The sequence below is a fragment of the Corvus hawaiiensis genome, chromosome 19 (assembly GCF_020740725.1).
Source record: "Corvus hawaiiensis isolate bCorHaw1 chromosome 19, bCorHaw1.pri.cur, whole genome shotgun sequence".
Classification (NCBI taxonomy): domain Eukaryota; kingdom Metazoa; phylum Chordata; class Aves; order Passeriformes; family Corvidae; genus Corvus; species Corvus hawaiiensis.
This window is the reverse complement of record NC_063231.1, coordinates 108,839-128,239: the sequence shown is the minus strand read 5'-3', so window position 1 is coordinate 128,239 and position 19,401 is coordinate 108,839. Positions and strand designations below refer to the sequence as shown.

The window sequence follows — 19,401 nt, the reverse complement described above, 5'->3', positions numbered from 1 at the left end:
ACTTTCTGTACTGCACTTGAGAATCCCACCACAAGTTTCATGTATGCTAAATAGCAATATCAACACACACTCAGTTTTATAATCCAGCCTTTGTATGACTCGCAGTTGAGTCACAAGAGATTAACGCAGAAAGCTCATTCCATCCTGATGTAAAAGGAGGGGTATGTTATGAAAGCATATTTGCAGGGAGTGCTCCCTTGGTAAAGGATAAGAAGGGAAGCCTGTAAGTTGTCTACGGAATGCACAATATCACACTCAAAATTACCAAGAAGAAAACAACGAAGCAAGGAAGCTAGTAAGAGTAATTCTCATGGGAGGAAACAATGAAGAAACTGTGATCGCTCCCGGGAAAACAGAAACGGCAGCACAGAACAAACCTCAACCGCAGAAACCCATTCATACGTTGTAGTCCACTGCTCAGGTCCTGCTCCTCCGGACAGCCAGTGCAGCATCCACGCCGGCAGAACCCAGCCGTGCCTTGCACTCTACGCAAGCAGCGCAAAGCTCGTGATGATGCCTTGTGAGGCCCCGGGGCCCCTGCGCGGAAGAACCTGTAGCGGAGGGAAAGAGTCACCGTGGCGGCGATAGGACCCAGGGGGCGCCCCGTGTGGCAGGGCGGGGCGAGCAGCCACAGACCCACCGCGCGGGAGCGCTCCCCAGCCGGCGGGACCAGACGGGCTGGGGCGGGTCTGCGTCGGCACACGGGGACAGCGGGCTGCGGTCCGGCGCGAGCAGGGGCATCCTCACGCTGAGGCGCGGGACGTGACTCAGGTACTGAGGCGGAGCCATCGTGCGTGATGTTGCGGGATGCTTGCCTGGCCCAGGGGGACGAACGCCGTGGGGAGCGCGGGGTGGGGGGTCCGGAGCCGGGTGAGCCGAATCCAGAGCGCCGGGCTGACCGAGGGCGCTTCTCTCCGTGGGGCTCTCCGGGCCACCGGATGCGCCCGAGCGCCGCCCAAGCTTTGGGCAAGCGCGGCATAGGAGTCCCGGGTTCATCACTCGCCCAGAAGCTGCGCTGGGCGCCCGTGGGGCGGTGAGCACCACGCCAACTGTCCTCGCACCCGTTGGCACCACCCCACGACGGTCGGCGGGGCGCCATCCCGCCGGCTGCGTTTTTCCCCGCGCATGGGGCCAGGCGGGCGCACCTCTGCCTCGGGAAACCCGCGTTGCCGTATGGATCGCCCAACGTCCTCATCGGCATCGGTCTGAAGCGCTGTCCGGGCGCTGAGCGGTGCTGGCCACCGAGCCCCGCTCAGCCTGCTAGGAGAGAGCGCTGCCCCCGGCTTCCCCTCTGGCAGCCGGGTCACGCCTAGGCGCGTAGTGCCGCCGGCCCGAGGGGGCACACCGGTGGCTCGTGGGACACCCGCGAGCTCGGGCTTTGTTCCCCACATTCATGGCCTCAGACTGTTACTGGGCGCCGAGGGTCTCCGTGAAAGCCTCGCCTCCGTGGTCCCTTCGCTACTGCTCACCTCCTATTTGAGTGTCGAGCCCCGGGAGGTGAATTTCGGAATTATTTGTCACAGCAGTGACCGTTCAGGTCCGTCAGAGCGAGCGACGCGCAGTCTGAGGGACAGTCCCCTCATAAGGACATCGTCGCAGCCCCGGGCATGAACTCCGTTACTCGGTTCAGCAAGCACACTAGGAACCGTGGGGCGCCGGGGCGCGGAATCGCGCGGCGTCTCCCTGGTCTGCGTGAGCATCGGCTGCGGCGGCGACCCAAGCGCTCCGCGGGAGTCGTCTCGGCCGAGGGCTGCGCCGGCTACGTGCCCGCCCCGGAGCGCCGCGCGAGCGGTCGTGGCCGTGCCGACGCCGCGACCGCCACCATTGTTTTCCCAACCCCGCTCCCCCGCCGCGCGGCGGCCGCCGCAGCCCCTCTCCATCTCTTGGGAAAGAGCCCTTTTCTGATGTTGCTCGCAATCCGCCTGGAGGGGTCTGCGGCTTGCCTTCTAAGCAATTCTGTGGAGAGAAGAAAAAGCGCTCAAAGGTGGAGTTGAATTCCAGCAATTCAGCTTCCTCACAGGCGCAGACCGTTAGCACTGGTGGAAATTCACTCCCCTTGGGCAGCGGATTTGCATGCTTTTGGGGTAAAGCAATTGGAAAACCGTTCAATTTAGGATGTCACAGAGTAAAGTCATGTACGGCTTTGCAGTGTGTATTTCAGAGGAAGCGGTGCGGCAGTCAGCCGTTTTAAAATGCAAACCAGAATCTATTAGTAGAATACACCTCTTGTGGTTCAGTCAGAAGTATAACTCAGAGTATATTATAGAAATAAGAAGGTGGCATTTTAAATTGAGACTGAAGTGGCAATTCACATATCTCAGTGTATGACACCCTATTATGCAGCTGCACTGCCCAAAGTGGTTGTGTAAAATGACACCTCTGAGCCAGACATCTTTCCTCACTATATTCAGCTACATGTGCTCACCTAGCTTGAGATACAGTGCATGTGCATGTGAGCACTTCATGTATTAGGGTAGTTCCATGGTATTCTGCAAAAATAAACACAGATGCCCAGCTGGTGACAGGACTAGACCCTTAATTAGTATTTATCTAGCTCCATCACTTTTTGGTTTCATACTAAACAATATAAGGACACTTCTCCACTGTAAGCAATTGGCAAGCATTTCTGTTTTTCTAAAGCTTCAACACATTGCAAAGACATCATAGCTGCAGGGCTGAAATTAATTTTCATTATACATGAAAACGCATTGTAAGTTGTTCCTAACTGGAGTTGGGATTCTGCAACTTGTATCTTTGAAAGCACATGGAAAACAGTCAGATAATTGCAATGCAACTGAAGGCATGTCTCTTTTATGTGAACACAGAAAGGGCATGTGCTCTTTGGTGTTAAGGTGCTGCTGTGATGCTGACATTGATGAACTTATGGTAATGGATGTGGTGTAAAAAAACCCACAGACATTTAGCAAAATAAATCCACTTCTCCAGAAACTGGGCATTTAATATAGATACAGTTACTCTGGAGGTCGACAATGCTGTTGTAATAGGAGTAGTATATTTGTTTTCCCAAATAATATAAAGAGCGGCACTCTAACATTTTCATGATATAAAATAAAACAGGCAAATAAATAGTCACAACTTTCCCTGTAGAGCACTTTACCTAGATAATGGAATTTAGACTGGTTAGTATTATCTGCTACACATAAAATTGCAGTGTGAATTTATTGTCACTGTGGTCTGCTAATAACTTGTGATGAATGTTACTCACTGTGCTGCAGCAGTGAACAGTTAAGATGTTTTGAGGCTAAATGGGGACTGGAGATTGGTTAATAGACAAGAGCTGGTATGGAACATCACTTGCAGCTACAGACAGCACAGAATTAAACTAGGAGTTCTGAGAAGGAGATGAGAGAATGGGGAAAACTGGCAAACCCTTAGGAAAGGCAGCAGATCCGGAAAACTGTCTCTGTTGAAACGGAGGGGGCCAAAATGGGACAGTAGCAGTCACTGTGGGGCCTTGCAGGGAGGACAGGAGGTCAGGATAGGCATTGGTAAGTATGGCAATGATTTTGTAGGGAACAGAAGTTTGCAGCAGCCTGTGTAATGAATATATAATTCAACTGGCTGATACTTAAGCAGGTAAGCCACAAGAAATGCACTAGTGGGCTTTACCAGTGGCCCATCTAAATGGCTTTATGAGGTACTTGAGTTGTAATAAAATTTGATTTAAAGATATATGCATCTGTACTTTAGAGAATCAGGAAGGAGTTAAAGTCATGCTGAATAGGCAGATGTCAGTGATGTCAATAAAAAGCATAGTTGTTTTAGATGTAGAGGGCTATCATAAGGGTCTGGAGAATATTAAAATAAAAATATTTTTTCAGGAATCATTTCCTGCAAAATTTCAGTAGAGCTGGTTAGTTTTAGGATTCTTCACTTAAAACCAAGAATAACATGCATATTTTGTTTAGTCTGCTTAGATTTTAATACCCTTGGGCAAATACAGGAGGTTTATGACTCCTATTAACACAGTATTAAGCAGCCTGTGCTTTTCAATGTATTCATACCCCCAACACCCTATGACGAGAGAATCATTATTTTCTTTGTTTCACAGATAAGAAAAGTGAAGGAGGATGTCTGCGTTGCTCAGTTTAGATCATCTTCCTTATTTTGTAATTATACAGTTCTCAAACAGGTGGGGTTCCAGACTGAGGTCCTCACTGAACTGGGTTCCCTACTTGGAAACTTATGTTCTGTTTTTGACAATAATCTTTTATTTGTATCACAGAAATTCAAGGTCGTCTTGATTTCAACCATAGTTAGCAGAAATTAATTATTCTTGAGAATTCTTGCAATTAATTCCTCTTGAGAACAGGAAGTTCTCAAGCTATATAGGTCAGCCTACATGTTCATAAATGTCCTTCCTACCCATACTGCTGACCAAGAAGTACAGCTACATTGCCAATAAGAGTATTGGCTAAACACGAATAATAGATTCTTGCCATTTCTAACTATGCTCTCCTCTTATATACATCATCCCAGAAACCACACCATCACACCACCCACAATGCTACCTGCAGTCACCTAATACTTCCTCCTAACTGAGTCTATATTAGTTTCCATGACAACAAGAAGATAATATCAGGAAGATGAAACCCCACAGATTTAACTACATTTGCTGCCTTTGTTTTACACATTACCAAACCAAGAACCCATTCATGACAGAAGGAATCTGGAATAAATACTGACAATACTATCATGTTTGTTGTGGAGATATGAAACTGAGCCACAGCCAGTTAAATGTAATTCTTTGCTTCTAAATAGGGCTGAGCTAACAAAAGCAGAAAGCAAAGCAAGCTGTTGCAATAGTTAGGCAGTAGCCTCCTATCTTAGCAGGCTTTGACAGCATCCCAGCACTGTAGTGAAATCCTAAGTAAAAATTTTGCCTGTGCTGAACCACAAGCCTGCCTTTTCTAAAGGTGGTAGCCCTTGTTGGTACATTTCACACAGGAACCTCTGCACTACTTCCTTATTATTTCTTGAGGTGAATACAGTCTTAGCCTAGTGAGGCACACCACAACAGGATGAAGTGCATCCTTGCTGTGTTTATGGAGACAGGCTTAACTTAGTTCTGGTTAATGGTCTTTTAATTTTGATGTGTTAACATGAACAACTAATGGACAAAACCAGACGAATAACATTGATTGTAGAATCATAGAATGGTTTGGGCTGGAAGGAACCTCCAAGTTCATCTCGTTCCAACCCCCTGCTGTGGGCAGAACACCTTCCATTAGACCAGGCCTGGAACTCTTCCAGGGATGGGACAGCCACAGCTTCTCTGGGCAACCTTTGCCAGGGCCTCATTACCCTCACACTAAAGAATTTCTTCCTAGTACCAGACCTAAACCTACTGTCAGTTTGAAGCCATTCCCCCTTGTTCTATCATTACATGCCTTTGTAACGAGTCCCTCTCCAGCCTTCTTGTAGCTACTTCAGGCACTGGGAAAGTGCAATAAGGTTTCCCCAGAGCATCCTCTTCTGCAGGCTGAACAGTCTGAATTCTCTCAGCCATTCCCTTTAAGAGAGCTGTTTTTGATGCATGTGTGGGTGAAATGTGAACCACCCTTAAAAGGATGGCACTTGATCTGGTGTGCTGGTTTGTGGTGATTTTTAGCCAAATGTGGTAGTAGACATGACGTAAAGAAGAGTAAATGGATATTACTGTGTGTTTCCCTGTAGGCTTATTTTTATGAAGTGCTGGAAAGTAGGCCAGGTTCCCTCACATCAGCAAGTCGAGCTCTTTCATCCCAGCAGAACATAAAACCGTTTTAGAGACTGTTCCTCATGGCAAAGCTGGTAAGTTCCGTAAGGCACGTGGAACAGAATATGTCTCTTACAGGCTGACTTGCTCTGCTGGGCATGGAAGAGCTCAAGAATAGCCAGAAAGGAGAGTATTTTCCTATCGTGGGAGAACCGGGCTCCGGCAACCCCGGTTGCGAGCGCTGGGCGGGGGTGCGGCCCCGCCCGCGCCGCGCGCGCAACTCGCGGGCAGCGCCCGCCCCCCCCGCCCAAGTCACGTCCTGCACGTCTCAGTGCGGCTGCCGCCCGCGCGCGCCCTGCTGGGGCATCGCAGCGCGGGGTCACGCGGGGCCGCGGGCTCCTGCAGCCCCTGCTCCGAGGGTCGGAGTGGGGGCGGGGGAACCGGGTCTTCCTCCGAGCCGCGTCCGCACCAGGCTCGGTGCGCCGGCTGCCGAGTTGACTTCTATTCCCCCCGAAAAGCTTGGACAGTTCTCTTCTGGAAGGAATAAGCGTGCTGCCAAGTAGTTCTTAACGGTGTTCCTTCTCAAAGCCACTCGCCGCTTCATATGGCGTGGATGTAGTTTGCTATCGGGGTTCAGTACTGTAGGTCTGCAGAGGCTGCCCTTAAAAACAACTTTGCTATAGACGCAGTAAAGGAGACTGCCCCAGCCTGTGCGAAGAGCTGAACGCCATAAGGCACTGAATGTCCCCATCCAGCACTCTGTAAGCAGTCTGGAGACATTTCCAGTTGCTGTTTTTCAACAAAGCATGCTCATATATTATTACTAACTTCGTGTTGCATTAGAAGGGTAATGGAAACGAACAGAAACTGCCCAACCCTTCCCCCAACATTTTAAACCTTCACTCCAAACGAAATGTTCTGACAACTTGGAAGTAGTGCGAGTGATAATGTCTCCTACCCCCTGGAGTCCTTCAATTTTACATCTTATTTCTGTTCTTTATACATTTGAGCCGAGATACTTCCATCAGCATTACCTCTGTTATCATTAATATTACAGAGTTGCCACTGTCACAAGGATTACCCTTTGTGCATCTACTCCGTGCTGTCTGGTTATTGCTTTAAAAAAATAAGTCCTTATCTGAAGAATGCTTTATACCTTGTGTCAAACAAAAGCTACTGGGAAAAAGAGTTTTGAAGGGTGGACAGATCCCAGTGTTGGGAGTCTTGGCAGAGATGCATCTTAAGACTTTTATTTAGCAACTCAAAGCCTGCTGCAGGAATTGCTGAGTCTACCAAGCTGTGCATTTTTACGAACTCTCACAGCAATCAGCAAACGAGCCACAAACACCTCGATGACTAGTTCTGTGGAGGTATTCTGTTTCCCTTCTTGTTAAAACATTTTAAGTTCAAGTTGTTTGGACTTTAAACAAATTGTTTTCTGTTTATATTTGATTTCCAGAAAAGAAGAGGTGAAGCCAATACTGTGAGGCTTACTGTGCCCATACAGGCCAGGGCATTAGAACAGCCATAGTCATGGCCAGATTTATTTCTGTATCATGTATATAAAGTTGTTTCTTCCAAGAAGTGGGAGTGCTGGTCTAAATACCATAGTAAGTACATCCATACCGGCCTATTAAGAATCACGCATCTGGTGCTCAGTTGTCTAGACAAGTCTGCATCAGATTGTTGTGTCATATATAGTCTGGTTCTGAAATGGAGCTGTGAGAATTACGTAGTTCCCAACTTACAACAATCGCTATCCAGGCTTATATTGTTGAAAGCAGAAGCATTCTTTACTCATGTGCAACTATGGTTGCACTCCTCTTTTAGATACCACTGAAGAGAAACACTGACACAATCAATTGCACATTAAAGAAATGGCCAATTTTTGTACATGTAAGATTTAATGAGTAAGATCCTTATTTGAAGGTCACCTTAACATTTTCAAGACTTGTGTAGAACACAGATCCTACAAAAACCTAGCTGTTGTGATGCAGTAACTCCCTGTGCTCCTCACATACAGGGACACTTTATGTGCCTTTTCAGCGTCTTATTTACCCCACAATCTCTCACTTTTAAAACCTGGCAGCATTACTGCCTAGAAACATAATATTACCATGACAAAATATTTTTAGATGCAAAGGTGCTTATGGCTGCATATAGAAAATGTGAAAAATGTGATTCATCAAATATTACTTTTTCTTACTGATCACATAATAGCAACAATGGAAAGTATTTGCTTCAGGCGGGCAGTTGTACTGAGCACTGCTGGAGTTAATAATTTCCAGCATCCACAAAAATGGCTCGTGGAGATTTTCATTGCAGTTTAGCTTACGAACTTACCTGATGTGTGAAAAATGATAGCTCATCATCATCTCAAAAGGATCTATCTTTTCAAGACAGCAGCGTATCAGGGCTGTACTGTTGTCCTCGGTGGGAAATAAAAAATCTGGGTGATTAGTCCACCATTTCACAGAACACTTGTGATGCACCAAGCCTCCTAAGCGAATAGGCCAGGAGCTTCATGTAACAAGGTCTTTTTATATAAAAAGTCCTGCAGACTTTAATGCAGTAATTATTACATATTTGCAAAAGTCAAATAGACCCCTGAGCTGCTGTAATGGCTTCAGTTTTTCGATGAAACAGTGATTTATTTGGCTGAAATCCAGTTCTGACTTTGAGAGCTGTGAGGGGACATTCATTTAAAACTCAGCTGTGTGCATCTCATTTTCATGTATTTTTGCAAGCTCTGTAAGAACTGAACTCAAACAAGGAATAGTTAAAATTGCACTGCATCCTCAAGACTTATTTAAAGTAGTTCCATGCCTTAGTTTTAATGGTAGTGCAATTTTAGACACTAATTGCTTTTTGTTTCTTAGGGAACACACAAGCTGCTTCATCATGGGAGCTGTAGTAGCTGACGATGGTCCATCTGGTGTTAAAGCCCCTGATGGAGGCTGGGGCTGGGCTGTCCTTTTTGGCTGTTTTATCATCACAGGATTCTCCTATGCCTTTCCTAAGGCAGTTAGCGTCTTCTTTAAAGAACTTATCCGGGAATTTGGCATTGGATATAGTGACACTGCATGGATTTCCTCCATTCTGCTGGCCATGCTTTATGGAACAGGTGAGTAGTTATCTGGTTTTGAAACCGTACTGTGTCATACAATTAAGTTTGTAACACAGCCATTTACAGTGTGTATCATGACTGCATATCATTCCTTGTGTGCAAGTAAGGCATTCCAAAGAAGAATTACTATTAATCACTTAAACCAAACAGTTATTTAAGCCCATCCAGCTTGGATTTAAAATTACGTGTCTTTAACTCAGTAGCTGCTGAAGATGATGAAAAAGAAAAATCACAAGGCACTCTGAAGACAAAAAAGATTGAAGTATTTGACTACAGAGGAAAGGACATTTTTCCTGATTGGCTTGACTGTATGGACAGAGTACAGAACAAGTCAGAATCATTGAGGAAACACCTTAGACCTTTAAGATCATTGATTCCAACCATGAACCTAACATTTTGAAGTCCACCAAAGAAATACAAAGTGTCATAAAATCAGTTGCAAAAGTTGGTTTATCTTAGCAACTGTAACTTGCTTTTCTTGCCTAGGTCCACTTTGTAGTGTATGCGTCAATCGCTTTGGTTGTCGCCCTGTCATGCTGGTGGGTGGCCTTTTTGCCTCAATGGGGATGGTGATAGCTTCCTTCTGCACAAGCATCATTCAGATCTATCTAACTGCAGGTGTGATTACCGGTAAGTAGTACGCATTGCTGAAAATGAGTTAACTTATGTCTTAGCTTTAGGCTGAAATTTTGTGTAAGTGAAAAATACCTGAAGTATCAGGATCACCCAACTGGGCTTTTATAAAGATGGCAGATAAATGTGGAAAAAAAATGTCATTTATTTCTGTTATGAATGTTTAATAGTGTGAAGTGTAATCATAAAGTACAAGAATACTATGGGGGTAGAATGCTTTGTGTTATCTTGGGATTCTTTTGTCCATTTTGAATAAAACTATTTTCTCTTAAGTTATGAGTCAGAAAAATTGTAATTAGAATATCTTTAACAGTGATACTGTAGGCCAGTATTAATTTTTACATACCTTCTGCTACAGGTTTGGGTTTGGCACTAAACTTTCAGCCTTCACTCATCATGTTAAACCGTTACTTTGACAAACGCCGGCCCTTAGCCAATGGGCTATCTGCTGCTGGGAGTCCAGTGTTTCTTTGTGCTCTCTCACCGTTGGGGCAGATACTACAACATGAGTACGGTTGGAGAGGAGGATTTCTTATCCTGGGTGGGATGCTGCTCAACTGCTGTGTATGCGGAGCATTAATGAGACCTTTGGAGCCACCCAAAAAGTCTGAAGCTACCAAAGAGCCAGCTGAGAAGAAAGTAAAGAAAAAACTTCTGGATTTCAGTGTGTTTAAAGACGGTGGTTTTGTAATCTATGCTCTAGCAGCATCTATCATGGTGCTTGGCCTCTTTGTTCCCCCGGTTTTTGTTGTGAGTTATGCCAAGGATTTAGGGTCTCAAGACACCAAAGCAGCTTTTCTTCTGACTATTCTGGGATTCATTGATATCTTTGCTCGGCCGATCTGTGGAATGGTAGCTGGTCTTAAATGGGTTAGACCACGCTGTGTCTACCTCTTCAGTTTTGCTATGATTTTTAATGGCTTTACAGATCTTATGGGTTCTATGTCTGTTGATTATGGTGGACTGGTGGTCTTTTGTATTTTCTTTGGCATTTCTTATGGAATGGTAGGTGCTCTTCAGTTTGAAGTTCTCATGGCTATTGTTGGTACGCAGAAGTTTTCCAGTGCTATCGGTTTAGTGCTCCTGGCAGAAGCTATGGCTGTTCTGATTGGTCCACCGTCAGCAGGCAAGTATGCCATTTAGTTCAGAATTTAAAATTGTGTGCATTGCATCCATTTACACAAAACGTAAGGGAGCAGAAGAAAAGATGTGAGTCACTCGAGAAATGCAGATTGTTGCTAGTGCTGCACATGCTTCAAAGGCTTTCTGCAGTTACACTCTGAAATATCCGAGAAGGGGTGGAATGAACCTTTTCCCTCTTGGATCTATTTCAGGATTGGTTAAATTGCCATCTGGAGATGCTATTTCTCCTCTGAAGGCCTGCACTGAACTTCTTATTGGTAGATAGCTGACTGGGATTCAGAACATGAAACCTGTCAAGTTTCTTTGGGAAATACTAGGATACATTCTCGATATGGTAGACTTGGAGGAGGAAAGAAAACATCTGAAGGAAGAAAAAAAAATCTTACAAGGAGGACTATAAAACTGGAGTGATTTAAGGAAGGTAGAGTGCTTCTATTGCACGTCTGACAACCCAAGAATAAGGGGACATGACAAAATAGTCAAATTCATTAATTTGAAGTCAAAAGTGCAAATTAATTACCAATCAAAGAACATACATTTTACAGACCCTGAACTGAAACACACTTTCCCTCCCAAAACCCACCAGGTCACTGCCATGAAATGTCTACTGTTTATACCAGACACTAAAAACATCAAGTATTTTTACTGTGACAGAACGTCCTTCATGGGAAAACCAGTACTATGCACTCTGATCTTCAGGTTCGGAGAGGCACTTCCTTCATATCCTCCCACTTGTTCTTTCACATTCACCAAGTCCCTCGAAAATTCACCCTTACCAGTGTCAGAATCAGTCAATTACTCCAGACTATTACTCTGACTATTGAATAAGATTTGCATTTAAAGCAGACAGTGCACTGCCCATGTAGAAAGGTAAACGAGATTGGGAGCAAGAGGATAATGATGACCAGATCATGATACAGATGATACAGATCCCAGCCATGGATGCACACATTTTTATCTGAAACACAAAGTGCTTGTTTGATGTCTTGCATCTGAGGGCGAGGCTGATTTTATTTCAGATGAACTGCATGCCTCTGTGTGTGCAGGGGGAATACGTGTTTCGGGATGTCATGTAAAGTCAGTGACTGTTAAACTGAACCGAAATAACTGACAAATATTTTGTTACAAACTTGTTAAAATTCTATTTCAAAAAACTTGGTTAGATAATCACAGTGATTCTAGAGAGGAGAGTCAAAATATTTTTAAAAAGCAGAAAAATATTCACTGCAACATAATCACTTTTTTTTAATTACCTGGAATGTTGCCTTTTTCAGGAAAACTCCTGGATGCAACGGGGAGGTACATGTTTGTTTTCATTATTGCTGGAATTGAAGTTACCACCTCAGCCCTTGTATTGGCCTTGGGAAATTTCTTCTGCATTAAGAAAAAATCAGAAGAACCACATACAAAAGAAGAAGCAGCAGAAAGAGAGGAATTAAACAAATCTGAAAACAAATCTCCTGAAGATGCCAAGGTGGACTCTATTGAAGTGGAGCAGTTTCTGAAAGATGAGCCTGAAAAAAACGGTGAAGTTGTAACTAACCCAGAAACATGCGTGTGAGCATGACAAGGAACCGCAAAGTGTTTAGAAAAGAAAGATTTTCAACGCTATTTATTTTAGAAACAGAAATAGTTTAGGGCTGGGCCATCAGCTTTAGTAACCGGGGGCTAGTCAGCTCATCAAGTTTCTTTGGAAGCTGATTAGCTAGACAACATCTTACTGGAAAATTAGCTTTATCAGTAATAGGTGGAGCATTGTGGTTATACATTTTATGTGAACTAAAAAGCTTTTATGAACACAAGTAGGCTCTTGCTATGCATCACCAGAAACTGCTCACTTGGAAGCTATAGGAAACATATATTCTAAGAAAAGTGGAATTATATGTATGTTCTCAGACTATTGATGAAATCGCTGTGTTGTGTGGCTAAACATAATTTCCCTGTGTTCTCAGTGAAGGGAAAAGAGCTTGAGATGGATAAAAATCTCAGGAACTTAAAGGTCTCCATTAGGTTTTTGAATTTCTTACCTTTTTAGACTTTTTAGAGCAATTGGCTCAGCCCTAACTTAATTTTGATAATATCTGTAACTTTGATTTATGTAAATGCATTTCTGCCTAAACCTGTAACCTTTGCAATTATCATCTGGAAAGCCTGTTTTTGGAAAGGCACATTACAGATAGTGTCCTCAGCAGATCACACAAGTGGTATTCTGAGGTGGTACTAAAAGAAAAAAAATGAGCAGAATGGATCCTGACAAACCGTAAGCAAACAAAATTAGCCCACAATTCCACATGCTGTTTTCAGTAAAATTTTCCTAGAGCACTGAAAAATATTACAACTAATATGGAGAAGATGATTAGGTTTAGTAGAACAAGGAGAAGATGATTATTAGGTTTATTAGAATATTCTGAAGAAGTGTCCCTTTTGCTTATAAAAGAAATGGTGCAAGTTTCCAGATGACCTATAGAGTGGGTAGACTTAGGGAGGAAACATGAGTCATCCATAAAATGCAATGTTAGCATCACAGGAAGGTTTTAACATGTTTGGTTTTGATTTTTTTTCTTCCCCATTTATCTCACTTCCCTGCCTTTTGCATAATCTATGGAAGTTCGAAGTGCCATTCAAAGTGCTGGTTGAGGAAACATGATGGAACTGTTCATCATATTTATGACAGCATGGTACTGAATAGAAAAGGAAGGCAAAAGGAAGGCATTCTATTTCTTTTTTCACCCAAAACCACTCCAGAAATGTAGTTTTTTTTAATACAAAACCATGCTAACTGCAGCCCACCTCTCAGACCTGCTTATAAAAGACTGTCTAGGTTTTGTAACTGCAGTCACAATCTTTAAAGCAGACTAACTGTAACAGTTTTCTTAGTAGTAGCAAAGCAATATTGGCTTTCAAGTGCCAAAATTGTTCCGCTTAATAACTGAAAACTAAAAGACCCTAATCCCTTAAAACCCTGTATCCCCTTTAAATTAACATCATTGTTTCATACTTTACCATTTTTAACAGAAACAAAGTGCCAAAACCATGAACCATTCTCTAACGAAATATCTCAGATACCGGCTTCCATATTTGTAGTTTCTTTAAAATGATTTTGCATTGTTAGGACAACCTTGCACAGAAATTGGAAAGTTAGAATAGTAACTTTTAAAAGAAATGGATGCTTCACAGAATAAACTGTTTGTTTTTATATCCTATGTAGTGTGTTATTTTAAAATCTTGTATTAATTTAGTGGCAGCGATTGTAGTGAATGACATTTCCCAGCTGTAAAAACTTACTCACTGAACTTAGCTCCAGTTTGCTAAAGACTAAATCGGTACTTGAAACACAACACTGGTAGCTCCAGAAGGCAAGAGAAAAATGGAATCCACAGAGTGATTTATTATATCCTTGGAGGCTGCTTCAGATGATACATGAAGGCCTGATACAGCTTTCAGACTGGAGGTCCCTGTTGTTTCAAAAAGCAAAAACTAGAAACCTTTCCAAAGGTGAATTCAGATTCTCAAACAGCCACTTTTGTCTTACTGTGTGTTTTGATCACTGGATTTCTTTGCTAGATAATGCTATACGCTGTTATCACAGACCTAAGTGATTATTCCTTTGACCTCAGGTTTTGGCACAATTTTAAGTTTCTGTACATTCTGCAAATTGTCTAGACTGCTTTATATGTGTCAGAATGTCATTTGTGTGTATCATACTGACTTTCCAGACTAGGTTTCATTTTCCATACATAATACTTCTACAGTTAAGCTGGAAACAGGAAGTTTTATGTTACAATTTTACATGTTTCGAGACAGAAGAGGAAGTTAGGAAGACAAGGAGACACGTTTCAACAAGAAACCATAAATAATCTCGTAAGTAAAACTAGTGTTCACAGAAAGGCTGCATTTGCCTATACAAGTTATTTTCTTCAACTCAAAGATCAATTACTCTGACTGGGACTGCCAGTGCTCTTGCGCTGTTTTCAGCACAGACCTACCAATGGATTGCAGTCTTTATGACAGCACGAGCTGCTTACTGAATGAGAGTGGTCAAATTACAGAACTCCTTTATTGACTGTGAGAAAAAAAAGGGTTAGAATTTAATTCGCTAAGCAGCTTAAAAAGCCACATGAGCAGTATAAAATCTTTTACTGTTTTCATTAATCACAAGAAGCATCAATACAAAGGTGACAAACTCCCAATGCAGCTCTCTTAGCAACATCAAAATTGGCAGGCTTGAGAGTACTTCAGAGTTCTAGAGCCAGTTAAGCTCCTTGCTCCCATTCTGTCCCATTCAAGGGTAACACCCAAGTGTGTGCTAGCCCTCCAGTCCTCTTTCTATTTAGCTGCCTTTATCTTCTTGGAAAGAGATTTGTTATACTGATGGGAAGGAAACCTCCATGCCAGATCCCTAGGCTGCTGGCCACTATACTAGACTGTGCTGAAGCATGTACCCAACTGTTCCTATCCAACATGGCCACAAAGGCCTTCACACTGACCTCCTGTTTTATAGAACTCTTCCCTTCCTCCCCAATGTGTTGAAAAACCAAAACCAACCAAAACCAAACCTCACAAGCAGCTAGTCCTTAGATTCCCAGCACTGTCCAGCCAGGCTCCTTATTAATTTAACTCTGCTTATTGTAAATATTTAAATAGATTGACAAATATAAATACATATATATATATTTTGTATATTTAGAAGCAAGGAATTGATTTAAAATTCCTCCAGTTATTTTGGTACTGTATCTCTTTAATCTCAATACCACTGAGATGCCCTTAAGAGCAGTCTGCGAGATGTGCTCTTCCATATATTTTGAGGATGCATATGGGTCAAAGACATAAAGCATTGCTAAGGAGCCATTAACTGCCCAGGGTCACAGATGGAACAGTTTCAGGCAACATCTACCCAGATGAATCTTCGTTCAACCTTCACCTGATTAAAATTTTGTGATTTGAAAAAAGGGAAGAGGAAAAGGAAGGGAGTGTAAGTAATTATGCAACTGAATTGCCAAGCATCCAAACATTATGGTCTACTCCTGCATCATATGCTATTGAAACAAATGTAATTTCTTTAGACACACAGTTCATATATATATATGAATATATAAGAAGCCTGGAAAGTAAACAATCAAAAATCTGAAAGACAGTTTTCAGAGATTATTTCTCTGAAAGTAGTGAATGGTCTTTTACCCTGCAGGCTAGCAACATTTTTAAAGCCTTTTGGATCTTCATACATTCTATAAATTGTGTGCTATAGGATTTATGGTTAAAATATGGTATGATTGATCATGTAATGGATCTTAGGCCCTTATTTTCCTGATGCAAGGCGAAGAAATGTGTATAAATGCCAGTAACACAGAGAGACTATATGAACAAGTATACATGTGTTTGTACATATGTATTTACGTATGTGTATATATATAGATAGATATGTAAAACATGCAAAATACTCATAGGAGTAGATTAGGGACAGTTTGCCCATTTATTAGACAATGAGCAGTTACAATTATATTCTTCCTCCTATACAAAGATAAGGTTTTTTTGAAATTTTTTGAAAATTCTAAATGAAATATTTTGTAGCTATTTGGAGCCTAGAAGACCTCAGCAGAATTACAAGTCCTAAAGTGATTCAGCTATCTGTTTAAAGCTAAGTTAAGACTTCAGAAGGTATGAAGGTATGGTGTAAAGGACTGGAGAGATCTTGTGCTAGTATTAAATTGCATCCACACAAATGTGTATTAGGCAATGTAGAATCATTCTCTAAAAAGAAATGAGAACATTCCCCTAATTGAGCAACCAAACTTCAAACCGAAAAAGCAAAATTCATATATGCACCTGTGGTAACATCCCAAAGAAAATGTTTAGTTTGGTAGACAATCATAAACAGAAGAATTTCAGAATGCACTCTTACATTACACTGTTACAGCGGTAAGTACTGACCTGTGTACGTGCGTCCATGTCTCTTTGTCACACTTGTCTTTAGGATTATGGGAATACACTTCAGTTTTGTGTGGGATGACATTTTGTTTCTTGTTAATGCACTTTAATGTAATGTGTACATTTATACTTAGGTTTTTTAAAATGCTTTTCTAGTAAACTGCTGCAAATGTAGTGAATAAATAAAGTTGTCAAAAACTGTGGGTCTGAGAAAATAACATCAGAAAAAATTAACACCCCAATTGGAAATTTGGCTTCATTTGCACATGCTTAAACAGCTACACAGAGACAACAGTGTTTATAGAGAAGAGGTGACACTTAGCTCACAGGCAGCCAGAATTTAATGTGGGCAAGGGGACTGTTTTTGCCATGACTCATAGTTTGGCCAATTCCAAAATGGGTATGTGCTCCTGCTGTAAATGATCCTGAAGAGTATTTGAAAGCATCATCTAATTTAAAGTAACAGCTATTAATTTTGTGCTGTGCAAAAAATATTAATGTTCTCCTCTGAATAGTGCTCCAGGTTTTGTTTGCAGGTAAAGTTTTATGAACTGTCATGACTTACAAAGCCCAAAATAGTTTGAATACCGACATGCCAGCAAGCTGTCTTTACTGTCAAATGATGCTCTTTAGAACTTGAAAGCTCCTGAGAAAACACAGCATAAGAATACATTTATGTTGTGGTTTTTTTGATCCTATGGTACCTCAGCTAGGACTGGCTCCTCAAGGTACACTCTCAAGGCTACACCCAAGTGAATCAAAATTACAAGCTCTTCAATGTAGCAAGACCTACCTTTTGTGATCTAGAAGACTGACACCTACTTGCGCTTAATTCTAAGTATCTCTGGCAAGAAATTGTTGAGAAATCTCTCTAAGCTCAGCTTCAGAAGTTTCTCTGTATATCTACACTGAAAAGGTCATAGGTCTAGCTTACATTAACCCCCACGTTTGAATAGATACATGATTACCTTTTTTATATGCTAGTTCAGTTAAACTGGCAAGACTTAAGGTGTAATCAAATACTTCGCCACCCCAACGGCCAGATCAAGTCATATGCCGCTACAGGAAGTAATGTTACGGGGTGGACTGAAGTGACAGAACTTACTAGCGTGTAGTCAGCCCACCCTTGTGACAGAAAACCAGAGTTTATCTTTGCCTCTGGTTCTCTTTGAGTCTGAAAGAAGGAAGTAGGGCCATTCGCTGTAGGGGAAAATGGACTCGACCCAAGCTGCACAGCTGTTGTTCCCTGCTGCCGGACCTGTTGAAGGAAGGTGATCCACCGACACTGAAAGAGTAAACAACCTTGACTATGACAGGGGCACTGCATATGAGAAGCAACAGCTTTGGAATGGATTGTTTTAGCAGCTTTCTCAATGCTTCTGAGATAGAGCTCATCTTTGTGCGAGTAGGAGAAAAGGTGTATCTACTAAAAAGCATTAAAATGCTTATGCTCTTAAAAGCATTTTGCTAGTGACACAGTCTGTGAGATCAGCAGTCCTGTATTTGTCTGAGAAAGTATGGCAAATTAGAGACAGAGTAAAAAGCTACTTACCTCTAGTTATACACTGTAGTTCCTTGACTGATCTCTCTATTTGCTTCGTCATGTCAGCAGCATTTCAGCTGGCAGCCTTCCTCACTAATCCCAGATGAATACCTCAGGTGCATTAAGAAAGGATAGCCCTTGCTTTTCTGACTTTTCATCTACTACTCTTTTAACAGTTTAAAACCTTTCACAGTAAAACTCTGAACGCGATGAAGAAGTATACCCAGATTTTAGTATTTAAAATTTTTAAATACCAAAAGACTTTTTCAGTCTTGTTGAAAAATATGCCTTAAGATCCATTGTTCACATGTCAGACAAACTTAAAATACGTTTTTTTGCCAGTGAGAGCAGAGAAACATTCGCTGTTTGGGGTCTTCTAAGAAAAAAAAATCTGTGCACGACCTCAAATTACTCTGGTTTACCCTTTCCTTAAGAATTAAGGGAAATATAAGAAGCTCTGTCCTGCCTTTGTGCCTGTAATACTTGCAGGTCTGAACCAAGCTGAGGACTGTAATTAAGCAAATTTTTTTCTTGTTATGCTCAGGACTACGTATTTTCTTCCTAGCGCATAATGTACCAAATGAATTCCTGTTTTGTTCCACATCCCACCCCAAGCATTCTGGATTGGCCACAGCAAAGACACTGTAGACTAGGGCTTTAGGATGATCTGCACCCTTTCTCCCTTTTTCCATATTCTTCGTCCATTAGGCATATATATATATATATATACACACACACACACATACCTGAGACCTAGATCTTAAGCATTTTGAATCAAGAATTGTCCAAAATGTGATTAACAAAGAACACTTTTTTTTAAGGCCTATTTTTGTAGATTCTGCATGTACAGTTCTCCTCTCATTTTCTATTATCCCTCTGCCTGCAGCATGTAATGGTTTTGACAGAAGAAACACAGCATATTAGTCTTAACAATATTAAGCAAGAAAAAACTCCACCAACATCTAAGAAGTAGTCGTAAAGTGTTAATACTGTGCAAATATCTGCTGATAAAGTCAGTACGCTTTTGCTGTGAAACACACTCTTACTGAAGATCAGGCCTCTGAGCACTCTCCCAGTACAAAAGTACTGAACGATGCACAGTCACTTAAACCTAGACATATACATGTACAGTCAGTAACTGTCACTTGAATGAACCAGAAGGAAATGTACTGGTTTTAATAACAAAGTACTGTATTCTTTCACAGTAAAACCTTTTTATTATTAACCTATCTCATCCAGTGAGCTGTAGAAGCTACTTTGCTGTTGGATTAAGTTCATGACGGATTATACTTTCTCACAGTCTCAAAGCTT

At 42.0% G+C, this 19,401-nt stretch overlaps 2 protein-coding genes across 3 annotated transcripts in view; one reads left to right on the top strand and one right to left on the bottom strand.

Annotated features, from left to right (window-relative positions):
• CCDC57 (coiled-coil domain containing 57) overlaps positions 1 to 5,216 on the bottom strand; it is a 41,490-nt gene extending 36,274 nt beyond the window's left edge. Inside the window, 1 exon segment of the mRNA XM_048323705.1 lies at positions 378 to 5,216. Coding sequence (XP_048179662.1) covers positions 378 to 1,201 — 824 coding nt within the window. The 5' untranslated portion in view covers positions 1,202 to 5,216.
• SLC16A3 (solute carrier family 16 member 3) lies at positions 671 to 13,825 on the top strand. Of its 2 annotated transcripts, none has more exons than XM_048323706.1 (5): positions 671 to 771; positions 8,599 to 8,843; positions 9,333 to 9,476; positions 9,838 to 10,605; positions 11,897 to 13,825. In XM_048323706.1, exons 2-5 carry the CDS (start codon positions 8,621 to 8,623, stop codon positions 12,181 to 12,183), a joined length of 1,422 nt encoding a protein of 473 aa, XP_048179663.1. In that variant the 5' UTR covers positions 671 to 771; positions 8,599 to 8,620; the 3' UTR covers positions 12,184 to 13,825. The 2 variants fall into 2 exon arrangements, with proteins under 2 accessions (XP_048179663.1, XP_048179664.1); XM_048323707.1 differs by lacking the exon at positions 671 to 771 and adding an exon at positions 6,793 to 7,329.
• Positions 13,826 to 19,401: the final 5,576 nt, after the last annotated feature.